Here is a 15,621-nt window from a genome sequence, read left to right as displayed (position 1 = left end):
AATTGTGATCAGTGTTTAATTAAAAAATGGGTATCTGAAGCTGTCTGGAGGTCTGGCTAGTGTATGCAACTGTCAAAGTTACAAACACAGCTGCTAAATACAATTATTTCTGTAATGAGCCTTTTTCCAGGGTTATCTGGGTCTTGGCATGGTAGTTGGAATTCCTTCTTAAGAAGTTGAAGTGGCCTACAGCAGCCGCATACGGTGTTGACCATCATCTTCTCAACATTCAACCTGTTTGGAAGAGAGGGAGGATCAGTTAGGATTTGTATACAGCATTTTAGGCTTACAGCTTTTCAAGTATTTGAACGTTATATTTTTTCTTATGGTGGAACATATAGAGAGGAAAGAGCACAACCCTTAGAGTTTAATGGTCTGTCAACCACAGAACTACAAACAGTGCAGCGATTGACTCTAAGTTCTCATGAGGAGTACTGCAGGAGTTCAGGTGTACTGAGCTTCTGCCTTCCTTTTTAAGACTGAATTTTCAAAGGGTTTATAGCTATTGGGCCTCAGACCTTACTGGAAAACTAATAGGATTTGATTTCCCCATTCTCCTTTTTGCACTTCTGAAATTCATAAAGTAACTATATATTTAATATTTTTAAAGCTGTGCACTGGACTACTTACAGTTTGCAAAATGTCTCTGGTATGATCTGTTAACAAAGATGCTAAATTGTGCGTGTTCCTCTTGCACAGTTCACAGAGGAAGGAAAATCCCTTTCTTCCTCTGAACTGTTAGCACTAGCATCTAAGCTGATGACTGCCTAATGTCAATTCTGGGCTATGAGGTCAGTTAGCAAAGTAGTAGTAGACTTGCACATGTCTTGCTGAGTTAACAGGAGTAAAGCACAGGTTGGTGAAGTGATAGCTTGAATAAGCAGGTGAGATTTAGATTCTCTTCTGATAGGACTGTTGTTCTGTTACTGTTGCTTTTCTGACTGTTCAGCCAACTATGCTGCTGGACTTGCTCCCATCTTTTTTTTTTTTTTGTCAGTGAAGAGTTGTATAAATGTAGGCTAGAATTCAGCTATGGGAACAAGAGAGTTATGGAAAAAGTACTTTTGTAAAAATGTCTGTAAAGGGGAGAAAAGTCTACCTGGTTTCAATTAAAACAGTGTTTTAACCACAACTTTCTTAGTGATTGTGATGAATCTTAATAACTCTAAAAATCTTCCTCCAGGCTTCACAGCCCTTTTGAAAACTCCCAAGATACAAAGTCAATCACTCAGTTTTCAAAATGCTGGGGGACACCTGAACTTGCTTTGAAGGGGATAGCTTTTAGCTTCAGGATTATTATTGCAAAAGCAAAACCCTTCATTGCTTTGCTATTCTTGAATATTGTATTTGCTTGGATTGTTGAGAATATAACAATTTTAATTTTTTTCCCAAATAACTGTGAACTCTGTAATACTGCTGCAGTGAGTTTAGTTTTATTGAAGCCTTGATTCCCTGTCTGAATAGTTTCCTAATGAGCAAGCACAACTGCACAGACTGAGACAGCACGCTTGTAACTATAAAATATCCCTGAATTACACTATTAGGAGAACATTGAGACAACTGAAGTGACATTATGTATTTAGGTGAGATAAATTTCTTATTTTACTGTTTTGGCTATTTGAAAACAGGTATTTGTAGTCTAACTGAGCTTTTCCATCTTTAAAAAACCCCAAAAAACAACAACAAAGCCCCAAAAACCTGCAGCATCAATGTCTGTTTTTAAAAAAAGAAAAAAAAAAAAAGGAAGTGAGACACAATTCCTTGTCTAAATTGTAAATCCCTATGTACTAAATGACCTTATTAGCGTTGTTTCTAGTTAGCTGGCTTATACTGCAACATTATATTGCTGGGTAGATGCCAATCACATTTTTCTCCCTGAATTATAAAGGAGTGATAGTTAACAAATATCACTACTTCAGATAGCCAAATAAGAAAAAGAAACAACTTTAGTACTATACAATCTCTCAACTATCCTTACTTTGTTGAAGATGGACATGATCCTTCACATCGGCTTAAAGTGACGTTTGTAGAACAGCCTTTGTAAGTTATTTTCTCTTCATACTTGTGTTCTCTACAATGGTCTGTCAAATGTAAAACGAAAAAATTATAGCAGAAATTTATCTTAGTCATCTTGAGTGACCTTTGCTGGATGCCAAAAGCCTCCATACTTGGTTTCTTGGAAAACTATTCCTATTGCATGAGACAATTAACAAGTCACAAGTGAGTAACACAACCAGAGAAGGTTTTAAAATAGGCACTGAAGATGCACGAGATAGTTGTCCTCCAGGGTAACTAAGAAAATTAAAGTTGAGGGAATTACAAATAAGCAAAAAAATTCCTGTTAAGAATATAGTGCAAATTCAGTCCAGCAGGAAAAAATTCTAATCCACTGATGAGAACACAAAGATGTAACTAAAACAACCAGCTGGTTAATTCTGGTGGAATTATTTCTGGTTCACAGACTTTGTAATAGATTTTACTTGCTTGAAAAAAGCTTAATTTACTTATTTTAAGGATTGATTTATTTATAGGCAGACAGAAGTTCACAACTTAAATGCCTGCCTGAAGTCTGTCTTTTCTTACTAGATAGAATGCATAATGCTACAGAGCAGGTAATGATTATATGTATTGATCTTGCATTTTCTCCTGACTTGAAGCAGGACACTAACTACTTGATGAAGCAAAAAACTGACTGAAGACACAGGTTTTCCAATAAGTTTAAAGATTGTGTTTGAAGCTTATACTAAGGAGAACAAAGATAGTGAATACTGTGAAGGCAATTTATGCACCCCTCACACTGCTCCTCTGTAATGCTCTTTTGAGCACATTCAGGTTCCCGTGCTTGAAGAAAGGTTATGGATGAAACCCGAACATTATTGCAGGGAAGGCTCAGTTAATACTGTAGCAGGAATTTGGGAATTTGTCATTGGAAAATAAGGCAACTAATAATGGGACACTAGACTAAGGTACTATACCTGTATCTCATAAATGAAGAGCTAGGAGCTAGGCCAGTATTTAACTTTTCTTTCTGGATTGAAAGATATTGTTAATATTCTGCAAGACCGAAAAGTACTAGAATTGCTCAGTTTAGGGCTGAACAATGTGCAGAGAAAGGAGAAGAACTTGTTTGCAACTTTACGAAGTCATGAAATAAATACTGGGAGGTGCTGCCTGTTAGCTGCAAGGAACAGACCTGGTAATGGTACGGTTGGGAAGATACTGTTCTGAAGCACTTCTCTTAGAAAAAGAACGTGAACAAAATCTAAGGCAGGCACCAAAAACACAATTATACTGGGGAAAATCCTGCTTATGAGTTCCTACTTGGATTCCCATTCTGTGAGGTGAAAATTATGAGGATGCAGGGAAAGCAGAGTCAAAGGAAGTGGGGCAATAGAAAGAATCCAATCTCTTTGGGTCAAACTGTCATTTCCTCATGCTCACGCAGTCAGTCAATTTGAGCCTCCTTTCAGCTAAAAAACCTGAAACTAGTCTCTTTGATACTGCATTACTTGTGTAACAGTAGGAGGAAGGACAGACTGTGCATTCAATCGATTGCTCTGCAAGCAGATAATTCTGCCATGCCTTGTGGCTGAGCTGACTGACCTGTAGAAGCTGCGCTCTGCTGACAAGGTTAACAGTGAAAACAGAGATGAAAGGTTCTGCTACAGGTGACTATACCCACTGTTATATATTGATTCTCACATCACTGTTTGAGAGTAGTAGTTAACCACAAATACAGTTTCCTGAGTTGACTGTTTGGGACCCTTTGTGTAAATCAGTCTTCTGGAGTAAGACTCAGTAGGTGATGTCTTGGATGACTTGAGCGTGGTGTTCTGCTTTGTTCATTTTTTGTTGCTATTAGAGAGAAGTTTCTGGTTCAGTTGATCTGACTGTAACAACAGAATGGAGGACTGTGTGTGAAGATTCACAACAGTAAGGAAATAGCATATAGGCCTGTGGAAAAATTTTGAACACATGCTTCAAAGATAAAAAGATGCAAATACTTATAGTCTCATAATTAAGCAGGGTAGAAAAGGGCAGGCCTATTAGGATGCCACATATTCCTCCTAATTCTTGAAAAACATAAGGCAAGTGAAGGCTGTAATTTGTTGGAGGTGAGGTTGCACTTTCTTTAGGAATTAAACACACAGAAAAGGAGAACAACGGGTGAAAGTGGTATATGACAGTGGAGAAGGCAATAGGAAAGAAGGCAGTATGATATGGCTAAAGTACACTTTCCAGATAGTTTCCCCTTTGTATGTTGAACTCTCCCAAAAAAGAATGCAAAGTAGCTGAATTGAGATGTTAATTCTTCTCTGGTCCTCAAACAGTGGTTAAAACAAATAATATACAAAAAAGAATCACACAGGAAATCCACCTTCCATTCACAGATTGAACAGTGCATATGTCATTCTTGTTTATTCTTAGAAGGGTTAATGTATATCCTAGGAAGAGTTGAATAAAAACTGTCTGCCTCACTGTTTCTAAATAGGACTAGAAACTAGGCCTCTGCTACTTATACAGAATACAGTTTAAAATGTATGGGTATTTCTTGTGCATGCACACCAGTGTTCCTGATTCCTATACTGTAGATCCTGAAGTAGGACAGTTCCATTTAAAACCAGTAGAGAGGATGTTGCTTTGTGTGCCTCCCTTTACGTGAAATTGTGCAGAAATTGTAGAATGTGGTATTCCTTCAGTCAAAACATACTAGGTTTTAATTACACACAGGAACCAAAAAAACATCACTGTACCTTGAAAACTGAGAAAACAGTATCCTGCAGAAGAGATAGCAAAAAATGCTCAAGTGTGCAGAAAGAGTATATGAGAGCTAACAGAAGGACTGCAAGGTTAAGATAAAAGTTATCTTGCTTACACTGCTTAACTGGGATTTTGAGATTAAAAAACAAACGATTCTGTAACTCTCCTGATACACATCCTGTCAGCCTCCTTAACTCACACTTTTTAATGTTTGCATCAGTATACAGCAGGGAACCTGTTGTTATGAAATCAAAGACTTCAGACAAATATTCTACCAAAAATAACTGTAGAAAGGACAAAAAGACTAGATGGAGCCAGTGCATACAAATGGTAACATAACCAAATAATATGTAATGTAAGAATTCATACACTCATGAAAGAAAAGGTGTGCTAAAAACAAAAACATGTAGGAAATGATATAGATATACTTTACCTTGTGGCACTGTTAATGGTACAACAGAAGACAAGGATGTTGAAAGTCTAGAGGTGAAAGAAGATGATGATGTAGTGCGGGTAGTGGCTAATGTTGTTGTTTGCAAAGAAGTCCTTTCAACTGACTCTGTGGAAGCAGTAGTAATAACACTGGGAGCAAAAGTAATTGTAGATAAAACAGTTGGGATCAAAACTGGAGTGGACTTGGCAGAGATACTGGTAGGAACTACTAATGGAGATATTTTGCCATGTGGAGTAAATGTGGTGTTTTCGGAGGAAAAATAGGTAGTACTCTCAGCAGACCTAACTGTGGAAGTAGTGATGGCCGTAGCTGTAGGCATTGGGCTGGCAGTTGGGGCCAAAGCAGAAGAAAACGTAGAAGTGGTGGCAGATGGCAGCCGAGTGCGGAGCGGGCTGCTGGGGGCAGGCGGAGAGCTGGGAGTTGGAGACGTCGTTGTCAGAGGGAGTTCTGTGCTGCTAGCGGGGCTGGCCTCTCTGGAGACAGAGGTCTTGGAGGTGCTGCTGGCGGAGGTGGTGGCGGTGGTCTTCTGCGTGGTGAGAGGCGGCACAGGGTGTGGCGTGGCTGTCTTTTTGTGGGTGAAGGCTGCCGGGAGGAAAGCACAGGTTGACCGAGGGTGGCAAGGTAAGAGGGGAAGGTAAGGGAGGTAGGCAAAAGCCCCGGGCCTCCGGCAAGAAAAGCAGCCCCATATCGCACTGAGTCTCGGTGGGCGAGAGGGAGATTTGAGCTTCTGTCTCCTTCCCTAAGCCTCCCTGTGCTGCTTAGGCCCAATTGGGGCCAATGTGTGTGCCAGTCAGTGGTGGGTTGACCCTGGCTGGATGCTAAGTGCCCACCCAGCCACTTGCTCGCTCCCCCTCAGCGGGAATGGGGAGAGAATTGGAAGTGCAAAAGCAAAAAAACCCACACCTGTTGAGATACAGACAGTTTTCAGAACTGAAGAAACTAAAGGGAGAAGAAAGCATAAACCATCCACGAGATGCAAAGGCAATCACTCAGCACCTCCGCCCAGGGGCCATTGCCCAGCCAGTCTCCGAGCAATGGCTACGTGGGAAAACCTACCCCCCACCCCATTTTACTGCTTAGCATGACGTTCTGTGGTATGGAGTATCTCCTTGATCACTCACTTTGGGTCAGCTATCCTGGCTGTGTCCCTGACCAACCTCTTGCCCACTCCCTGGCAGGCAGAAAGAGAAACAGAGAAGGCCTGAATGCTGTGCTAGCACTCCTCAGCAACAGCGAAAGCACTTGTGCGCTATCATAACTCTGGCTTGGACACACGTCTGAAACACAGCACCAGACAACCTGCTGGAAATAAAAATTAGCTCCATCCCAACCAGAGCCAGTACACAGGCGCAGGAGTGCGCCAGGTCCCAGGCTGGCCAAAGGCAGCAGGAAGGGGAGGGCCACGTGCCAAAAGAAAGTCCACAAGTGGCATACGGTTCTTGGAAGGAAGGATGGAACAAGAGTAAGAGCTGGAAAGAGCGGGCAGAAGCAGTGGGAAGGGTAGGAGGGAGCCTTACGAGGCTGTGAGGAGCTCAGCGATGTTGAGGACACAGTTGAGGAGGGAGAAGAAGCAGGCGACGGCAGCGGGCTGGTTTTGGCTGTGGAGGGTGCGGAGGACTCTGGTGCGGGCGACTCTGTCGGAGCAGTCGTCGTCGGGGAAGAGGGCTTGGGCCTTAGGGTTGTAGGCGTAGGCTTGGGGCTGGTGGTTGGGGCCGAGGTGGAGGAGGCTGTGGTAGTGGTGGCAGATGGCAGCCGAGTGCGGAGCGGGCTGCTGGGGGCAGGCGGAGAGCTGGGAGTTGGAGACGTCGTTGTCAGAGGGAGTTCTGTGCTGCTAGCGGGGCTGGCCTCTCTGGAGACAGAGGTCTTGGAGGTGCTGCTGGCGGAGGTGGTGGCGGTGGTCTTCTGCGTGGTGAGAGGCGGCACAGGGTGTGGCGTGGCTGTCTTTTTGTGGGTGAAGGCTGCCGGGAGGAAAGCACAGGTTGACCGAGGGTGGCAAGGTAAGAGGGGAAGGTAAGGGAGGTAGGCAAAAGCCCCGGGCCTCCGGCAAGAAAAGCAGCCCCATATCGCACTGAGTCTCGGTGGGCGAGAGGGAGATTTGAGCTTCTGTCTCCTTCCCTAAGCCTCCCTGTGCTGCTTAGGCCCAATTGGGGCCAATGTGTGTGCCAGTCAGTGGTGGGTTGACCCTGGCTGGATGCTAAGTGCCCACCCAGCCACTTGCTCGCTCCCCCTCAGCGGGAATGGGGAGAGAATTGGAAGTGCAAAAGCAAAAAAACCCACACCTGTTGAGATACAGACAGTTTTCAGAACTGAAGAAACTAAAGGGAGAAGAAAGCATAAACCATCCACGAGATGCAAAGGCAATCACTCAGCACCTCCGCCCAGGGGCCATTGCCCAGCCAGTCTCCGAGCAATGGCTACGTGGGAAAACCTACCCCCCACCCCATTTTACTGCTTAGCATGACGTTCTGTGGTATGGAGTATCTCCTTGATCACTCACTTTGGGTCAGCTATCCTGGCTGTGTCCCTGACCAACCTCTTGCCCACTCCCTGGCAGGCAGAAAGAGAAACAGAGAAGGCCTGAATGCTGTGCTAGCACTCCTCAGCAACAGCGAAAGCACTTGTGCGCTATCATAACTCTGGCTTGGACACACGTCTGAAACACAGCACCAGACAACCTGCTGGAAATAAAAATTAGCTCCATCCCAACCAGAGCCAGTACACAGGCGCAGGAGTGCGCCAGGTCCCAGGCTGGCCAAAGGCAGCAGGAAGGGGAGGGCCACGTGCCAAAAGAAAGTCCACAAGTGGCATACGGTTCTTGGAAGGAAGGATGGAACAAGAGTAAGAGCTGGAAAGAGCGGGCAGAAGCAGTGGGAAGGGTAGGAGGGAGCCTTACGAGGCTGTGAGGAGCTCAGCGATGTTGAGGACACAGTTGAGGAGGGAGAAGAAGCAGGCGACGGCAGCGGGCTGGTTTTGGCTGTGGAGGGTGCGGAGGACTCTGGTGCGGGCGACTCTGTCGGAGCAGTCGTCGTCGGGGAAGAGGGCTTGGGCCTTAGGGTTGTAGGCGTAGGCTTGGGGCTGGTGGTTGGGGCCGAGGTGGAGGAGGCTGTGGTAGTGGTGGCAGATGGCAGCCGAGTGCGGAGCGGGCTGCTGGGGGCAGGCGGAGAGCTGGGAGTTGGAGACGTCGTTGTCAGAGGGAGTTCTGTGCTGCTAGCGGGGCTGGCCTCTCTGGAGACAGAGGTCTTGGAGGTGCTGCTGGCGGAGGTGGTGGCGGTGGTCTTCTGCGTGGTGAGAGGCGGCACAGGGTGTGGCGTGGCTGTCTTTTTGTGGGTGAAGGCTGCCGGGAGGAAAGCACAGGTTGACCGAGGGTGGCAAGGTAAGAGGGGAAGGTAAGGGAGGTAGGCAAAAGCCCCGGGCCTCCGGCAAGAAAAGCAGCCCCATATCGCACTGAGTCTCGGTGGGCGAGAGGGAGATTTGAGCTTCTGTCTCCTTCCCTAAGCCTCCCTGTGCTGCTTAGGCCCAATTGGGGCCAATGTGTGTGCCAGTCAGTGGTGGGTTGACCCTGGCTGGATGCTAAGTGCCCACCCAGCCACTTGCTCGCTCCCCCTCAGCGGGAATGGGGAGAGAATTGGAAGTGCAAAAGCAAAAAAACCCACACCTGTTGAGATACAGACAGTTTTCAGAACTGAAGAAACTAAAGGGAGAAGAAAGCATAAACCATCCACGAGATGCAAAGGCAATCACTCAGCACCTCCGCCCAGGGGCCATTGCCCAGCCAGTCTCCGAGCAATGGCTACGTGGGAAAACCTACCCCCCACCCCATTTTACTGCTTAGCATGACGTTCTGTGGTATGGAGTATCTCCTTGATCACTCACTTTGGGTCAGCTATCCTGGCTGTGTCCCTGACCAACCTCTTGCCCACTCCCTGGCAGGCAGAAAGAGAAACAGAGAAGGCCTGAATGCTGTGCTAGCACTCCTCAGCAACAGCGAAAGCACTTGTGCGCTATCATAACTCTGGCTTGGACACACGTCTGAAACACAGCACCAGACAACCTGCTGGAAATAAAAATTAGCTCCATCCCAACCAGAGCCAGTACACAGGCGCAGGAGTGCGCCAGGTCCCAGGCTGGCCAAAGGCAGCAGGAAGGGGAGGGCCACGTGCCAAAAGAAAGTCCACAAGTGGCATACGGTTCTTGGAAGGAAGGATGGAACAAGAGTAAGAGCTGGAAAGAGCGGGCAGAAGCAGTGGGAAGGGTAGGAGGGAGCCTTACGAGGCTGTGAGGAGCTCAGCGATGTTGAGGACACAGTTGAGGAGGGAGAAGAAGCAGGCGACGGCAGCGGGCTGGTTTTGGCTGTGGAGGGTGCGGAGGACTCTGGTGCGGGCGACTCTGTCGGAGCAGTCGTCGTCGGGGAAGAGGGCTTGGGCCTTAGGGTTGTAGGCGTAGGCTTGGGGCTGGTGGTTGGGGCCGAGGTGGAGGAGGCTGTGGTAGTGGTGGCAGATGGCAGCCGAGTGCGGAGCGGGCTGCTGGGGGCAGGCGGAGAGCTGGGAGTTGGAGACGTCGTTGTCAGAGGGAGTTCTGTGCTGCTAGCGGGGCTGGCCTCTCTGGAGACAGAGGTCTTGGAGGTGCTGCTGGCGGAGGTGGTGGCGGTGGTCTTCTGCGTGGTGAGAGGCGGCACAGGGTGTGGCGTGGCTGTCTTTTTGTGGGTGAAGGCTGCCGGGAGGAAAGCACAGGTTGACCGAGGGTGGCAAGGTAAGAGGGGAAGGTAAGGGAGGTAGGCAAAAGCCCCGGGCCTCCGGCAAGAAAAGCAGCCCCATATCGCACTGAGTCTCGGTGGGCGAGAGGGAGATTTGAGCTTCTGTCTCCTTCCCTAAGCCTCCCTGTGCTGCTTAGGCCCAATTGGGGCCAATGTGTGTGCCAGTCAGTGGTGGGTTGACCCTGGCTGGATGCTAAGTGCCCACCCAGCCACTTGCTCGCTCCCCCTCAGCGGGAATGGGGAGAGAATTGGAAGTGCAAAAGCAAAAAAACCCACACCTGTTGAGATACAGACAGTTTTCAGAACTGAAGAAACTAAAGGGAGAAGAAAGCATAAACCATCCACGAGATGCAAAGGCAATCACTCAGCACCTCCGCCCAGGGGCCATTGCCCAGCCAGTCTCCGAGCAATGGCTACGTGGGAAAACCTACCCCCCACCCCATTTTACTGCTTAGCATGACGTTCTGTGGTATGGAGTATCTCCTTGATCACTCACTTTGGGTCAGCTATCCTGGCTGTGTCCCTGACCAACCTCTTGCCCACTCCCTGGCAGGCAGAAAGAGAAACAGAGAAGGCCTGAATGCTGTGCTAGCACTCCTCAGCAACAGCGAAAGCACTTGTGCGCTATCATAACTCTGGCTTGGACACACGTCTGAAACACAGCACCAGACAACCTGCTGGAAATAAAAATTAGCTCCATCCCAACCAGAGCCAGTACACAGGCGCAGGAGTGCGCCAGGTCCCAGGCTGGCCAAAGGCAGCAGGAAGGGGAGGGCCACGTGCCAAAAGAAAGTCCACAAGTGGCATACGGTTCTTGGAAGGAAGGATGGAACAAGAGTAAGAGCTGGAAAGAGCGGGCAGAAGCAGTGGGAAGGGTAGGAGGGAGCCTTACGAGGCTGTGAGGAGCTCAGCGATGTTGAGGACACAGTTGAGGAGGGAGAAGAAGCAGGCGACGGCAGCGGGCTGGTTTTGGCTGTGGAGGGTGCGGAGGACTCTGGTGCGGGCGACTCTGTCGGAGCAGTCGTCGTCGGGGAAGAGGGCTTGGGCCTTAGGGTTGTAGGCGTAGGCTTGGGGCTGGTGGTTGGGGCCGAGGTGGAGGAGGCTGTGGTAGTGGTGGCAGATGGCAGCCGAGTGCGGAGCGGGCTGCTGGGGGCAGGCGGAGAGCTGGGAGTTGGAGACGTCGTTGTCAGAGGGAGTTCTGTGCTGCTAGCGGGGCTGGCCTCTCTGGAGACAGAGGTCTTGGAGGTGCTGCTGGCGGAGGTGGTGGCGGTGGTCTTCTGCGTGGTGAGAGGCGGCACAGGGTGTGGCGTGGCTGTCTTTTTGTGGGTGAAGGCTGCCGGGAGGAAAGCACAGGTCAGTTGAGGATTACCAGGTAAGATGGGATGGTGGGTGTGGTGGGTAGTTCTGGAGTTAGATACTCTGTGTTAGGGTATGGGCAAGGAAGGCAGGAGTGAATCCATCTAATTCTGGTTGTTTTAAGGTTGATTGAATGGGGCGATGACCCCCAGTATATCCCATCCCGTCCTGTTTGTTCTGAGAATTGCAGGCTAGTGATGGTTTTGAAGGATGTCATCTAGCAATTTGTCTCTGTCTCCTTCGTCATGGAGGTCTTGAGAGTGGAAGAGGAATCTACTTCCGTATGCAGTTCCACTGGTTGACAGGTAGTCTACCATTTGCCTGTTGCAGACTGATCTGGAAAGGATCTGTGGGAGAGCCGAGACTACTGAAGGGACAGGCATTGGCCATGGGTGACACTTAGCTCTCTCCTGACCAGAGCACTCACCTGTTACTACTTTACTAGTTGGAGTCTTAGCTCTGGTTGGCTCCCTTGCTACAAAGAAAGGGACGAGAGAAAAGAATGGTTGAGTCTTGGGAAGGACTCTAGGCAAAGCATTTTGTGGCATCACCTCAAAGGAGGCTGTCCTGTTGAACACCAAGACAACCCAGGCATGTGGAGCCCTTTTGGTCTAAGTGGGAGACCTTTAGCCTGGAGTTGAGTGTACACCTTCTGGCCCACCCTCCACTGGTGACTCTTTTGCACCCAGGGTCAGCATTGGCCAAGGAGGTGGCATTTATTGACCCACACTTGTCATGGGTGTGCCAGGGCCTTAGCATCCATTGGATGGAGAGCATGCCTTGTGTTCTGTCTCTCACCCAAAACTGTCCTGAGGTGTAAACTGGAGATGAGTTTCCCGTTTCACTGCCTTCTGTTCCCCCCACTGTGCATTCTCAGGGCACCACTGTAAGGGGAGGGAATGTGTGTTAGCTTGTCTTTGATTGCCAGTTGTAGGGTAGGAACTCACAGATGTTTGTACCCTCAAAAAGGCCTGTGTCCCAGAGCCAAATCCCTGAAGTGGCAAGGGAGGAGGATGCAGTCAGGGTCATGTGTGGGCCAGTCCCAGGACGTGCCTGGGTCCCAGGAGTCCCATGGCAAGAGCAGTGGGAACTGAGAATGAATACCAAAACTGAAGCCTGTGTGGGACATGCCGCTTATGAGAGAATGGTGGGAGCTGGAAGCAGCAGGCAGAGCATCAGGAAGGGCAGGAGGGAGCCTTAGCAGGATGTGATGCTCTCAACCGTAACCAATTTGTTACAATGGCTAGGGGGAACACATATTCTGCCATCTGTGAGTTTTCAAGAACTTGCTTTGAAGCATAGAGATATTCTGCCTAAATTTGGAGCAAGTGTAGACTATGGCCTCGAAAAGAAATGTTAGGTTTAAGATGATATTTGGATGTCAGATGCTTGCTCCATTGGCAAGACACATAAATTTCCATTTTTATCACACTTCTTCAGTTATCCATGTCCTTTTCTATCTATTTGCAATGTTAAGACAACTAGTAAGAATGCTTGGGTTTTTTATAAGGAATACATTGACATGTGTCTTGTGAGTGATGGCTTCACCTGGCAGATATCAAAAAGTGATATTTACCTACTGTTGCTAGTTTAGGCTTGCTGAAAGTTGTGATCTGAGATGTGGTTTGAGTAAGTACTGAGGTGGTTGTCATTTCCTTTTTGATAGTGGTCTTGAAGGGTGGTGTGGTGAACCTTAAATGTTCCATCTCTGTTGAAGCAGCAGTTGATGAGGCAACAGGTGTAGGCTTTGGTTTAGTGGTCATGGTTCTTTTTGTTGAGGTCGTTATAGAAGGGGTAGTGATGGTTGTAGTCATGTTTGATGTAGTAAAAATTGATGTTGTATGTTCTTTTGGAGTAAAGGTAAACAATATAATGTGAGTAATCAATTAATTGAATAATTAAAAATAGATAAATTATGAAGAAGCTACCCATATTCGAGACCCATTTTTCACCCTTGATCTTTTGAATATTTTCTGTGTAATTGTTTGTATTCATGTTCTCATAAGCTTGCCAAATCTTTCTCTACTCATATTTATTTTCTATTGTTTCATATCTTTCTTTGTTCTAATTATTTTCTGTATTTTTCCTGTATTAGATTATTTTTTATATAATTTTTCTAAGAAGTTAGCTTTGTTGTCACTTATTGGCTAAAGTCTGTGTGGGCTTTGCCCAAATGACAATTTCATTGGCTATTCTTATGTTCCAAATCAGCCACAGTTTCAGCTTTCCGTAATTTGTATTACAAAGCTAAATAACATCATACTATAGGACTTTCTTGTCCCAATGCACAAATTATCTGTCACAATGGCAGCCTTTGAAGTTGTGTTCTGACTCCTGTGGGACCTCTTTTTAACTCTGCTTTCCCTAATAGCCTGGGTCCAGGATGGCTTATTAGTTGAAGTGCATCTTGGTGGGAAGCTACATGTTATTATAAGTCTCCACAAGCCATAGAATCAGAAAGTAATTTATGTTGGAGGAGTCATCCTCCTGAGAGTAGGACTCTAGAATCCTAGACAAAGCTGCTGCACTGATACCTGTGTGATTCTGCTTTGGAGTCTGCTTAGATTATTCAGAGTTAATAGGTTGGATGCTCCTTGAATATGACTGCATAACTGAACCAGTAGTGGAAAAGAGGCTGAAGCTGAGCTAATAAATCCAGCTGTAGCTGAGCTGGCTCACTGCTTATAGAACATCTAATGTGCTTCTCAGATGAGTCATACAAGTGATTTTTGGTTATATTTTTAACCTAGTGTCTATATCCTTTCTCTTACCACACACTTTTGATCTACACTTCTGAACATTTTTGATTTACAGACTCCTTTCTGGAAGCCTGCTTTGCCTACTTCGTGATTTGGAGTCTTATGTTTGGATGTTGAGACAGCTTGCAATGCTTTACTAGAAGAGTGGTATCTCAACTATGTATAGAGTGGGTTTACTATAATTTCTTTTAGACAGTAACACTAAAAACCTACCAGTTGTTGACTTTATTGTGACAAGAGGTGATGCTGATGAAGTTTTTGGAACTGTGATTTTTGAGGTTATTGTTGGATTTGTAGTCTCAGTTGATACAGTAGCTGCAGAAGAAGAAATACTAGGTACTGTTGGTAGGGTACTTGTGATAGAGCTTCTTGCTACTTTAGGCTGCACTGTTGTCACTAAGAGAAAAAAAAATAAAATAAAAGGATAAGAAATAGTTCTTGATAATCTATTTATAATATACCTATATAAAGTGAAAATTATTTTGGGGGGTAAAAACACTGTCTTAATAACTATTAGTAGTAACTACTATTAAAAAGCATTACCTTTTAGATGAAACATTTGAGAGAAGTTATCCATCTATTCCTTTGCTATTATGTGCAGTGAATACATTAAACAGGAATTCTAGCAGAAGCTTTATACATTTTTCTTCATCACTTTAAAGTGAATTTGGCTTAAATACTTGTGCATAGCAGCAGAGATGGAATTGTAATACCATCTGTCTTCAGGGAAATTAATGGAATTTCTAAAAAATCCAAGATCAGTATATATAGATTCCTTTCCTGGATCAGGCTACAGGTATATTCAGTCATACATTTCCATGAAGAACTTAAATTGTCAGTGTTATACGGCCAGTCACCACTAAGAACTGTGATGAAATTTTTGTGGGATTTTATACATCATAGAATCATAGAATGGTTTGGGGTGGAAAGGGCCTTTAAAGGTCATCTAGTCCAAATCCCCTGCAATCAGCAGGGACATCTTCAACTCGATCAGGTTGCTCAAAGCCTCGTCCAGCCTGACCTTGAATGTTTCAGGGATGGGTCATCTACCACCTCTCTGGGCAACCTCTTCCAGTGTTTTACCACCCTCATGGTAAAAGATTTCTTCCTTATATCTAATCTGAAGCTACCCTCTTTTAGGGGTAAAACCATTACCCCTTGTCCTATCGCTACAGGCCCTACTAAAAAGTCTGTCCCCATTTTTCTTATAAGCCCCCTTCAAGTATTGAAAGGCTGCAATAAGGTCTCCCCAGAGCCTTCTCTTCTCCAGGCTAAACACCTGCAACTCTCTCAGCCTTTCCTCATAGGAGAGGTGTTCCATCCCTCTGATCATTTTTGTGGCCCTCCTCTGGACCCGCTCCAACAGTCTTTCCTGCACTGAGGACTGCAGAGCTGGATGCAGTACTTCAGGTGGGGTCTCACCAGAGCAGAGTAGAGGGGCAGAATCACCTCCCTCGACCTGCTGGCCCACACTTATTTTGATGCAGCTCAGGATACAGTTGGCTTTCTGGGCTGCGAGTGCACATTGCTGGCTCACG

The 15,621-nt window shown here is 46.5% G+C and overlaps 1 protein-coding gene across 1 annotated transcript in view; it reads right to left on the bottom strand.

Moving 5' to 3' along the window:
- Window positions 1–56: 56 nt before the first annotated feature.
- Window positions 57–15,621, bottom strand: part of MUC6 (mucin 6, oligomeric mucus/gel-forming) — a 53,352-nt gene continuing 37,787 nt past the window's right edge. The window contains exons 29-38 of the mRNA XM_050897035.1: window positions 14,297–14,479; window positions 12,901–13,170; window positions 11,752–11,799; window positions 10,861–11,301; window positions 9,490–9,925; window positions 8,114–8,557; window positions 6,738–7,181; window positions 5,195–5,805; window positions 1,979–2,081; window positions 57–234 (exon numbers count right to left, since the gene is read on the bottom strand). Of these exons, the coding sequence (XP_050752992.1) occupies window positions 57–234; window positions 1,979–2,081; window positions 5,195–5,805; window positions 6,738–7,181; window positions 8,114–8,557; window positions 9,490–9,925; window positions 10,861–11,301; window positions 11,752–11,799; window positions 12,901–13,170; window positions 14,297–14,479 (3,158 nt within the window). The remainder of the gene's footprint in view (window positions 235–1,978; window positions 2,082–5,194; window positions 5,806–6,737; window positions 7,182–8,113; window positions 8,558–9,489; window positions 9,926–10,860; window positions 11,302–11,751; window positions 11,800–12,900; window positions 13,171–14,296; window positions 14,480–15,621) is intronic.

The sequence above is a fragment of the Gymnogyps californianus genome, chromosome 5 (genome assembly GCF_018139145.2).
Source record: "Gymnogyps californianus isolate 813 chromosome 5, ASM1813914v2, whole genome shotgun sequence".
NCBI lineage: Eukaryota > Metazoa > Chordata > Aves > Accipitriformes > Cathartidae > Gymnogyps > Gymnogyps californianus.
Note: the sequence above shows the minus strand (reverse complement) of the source record. Positions and strands in the feature narration are given on the sequence as shown.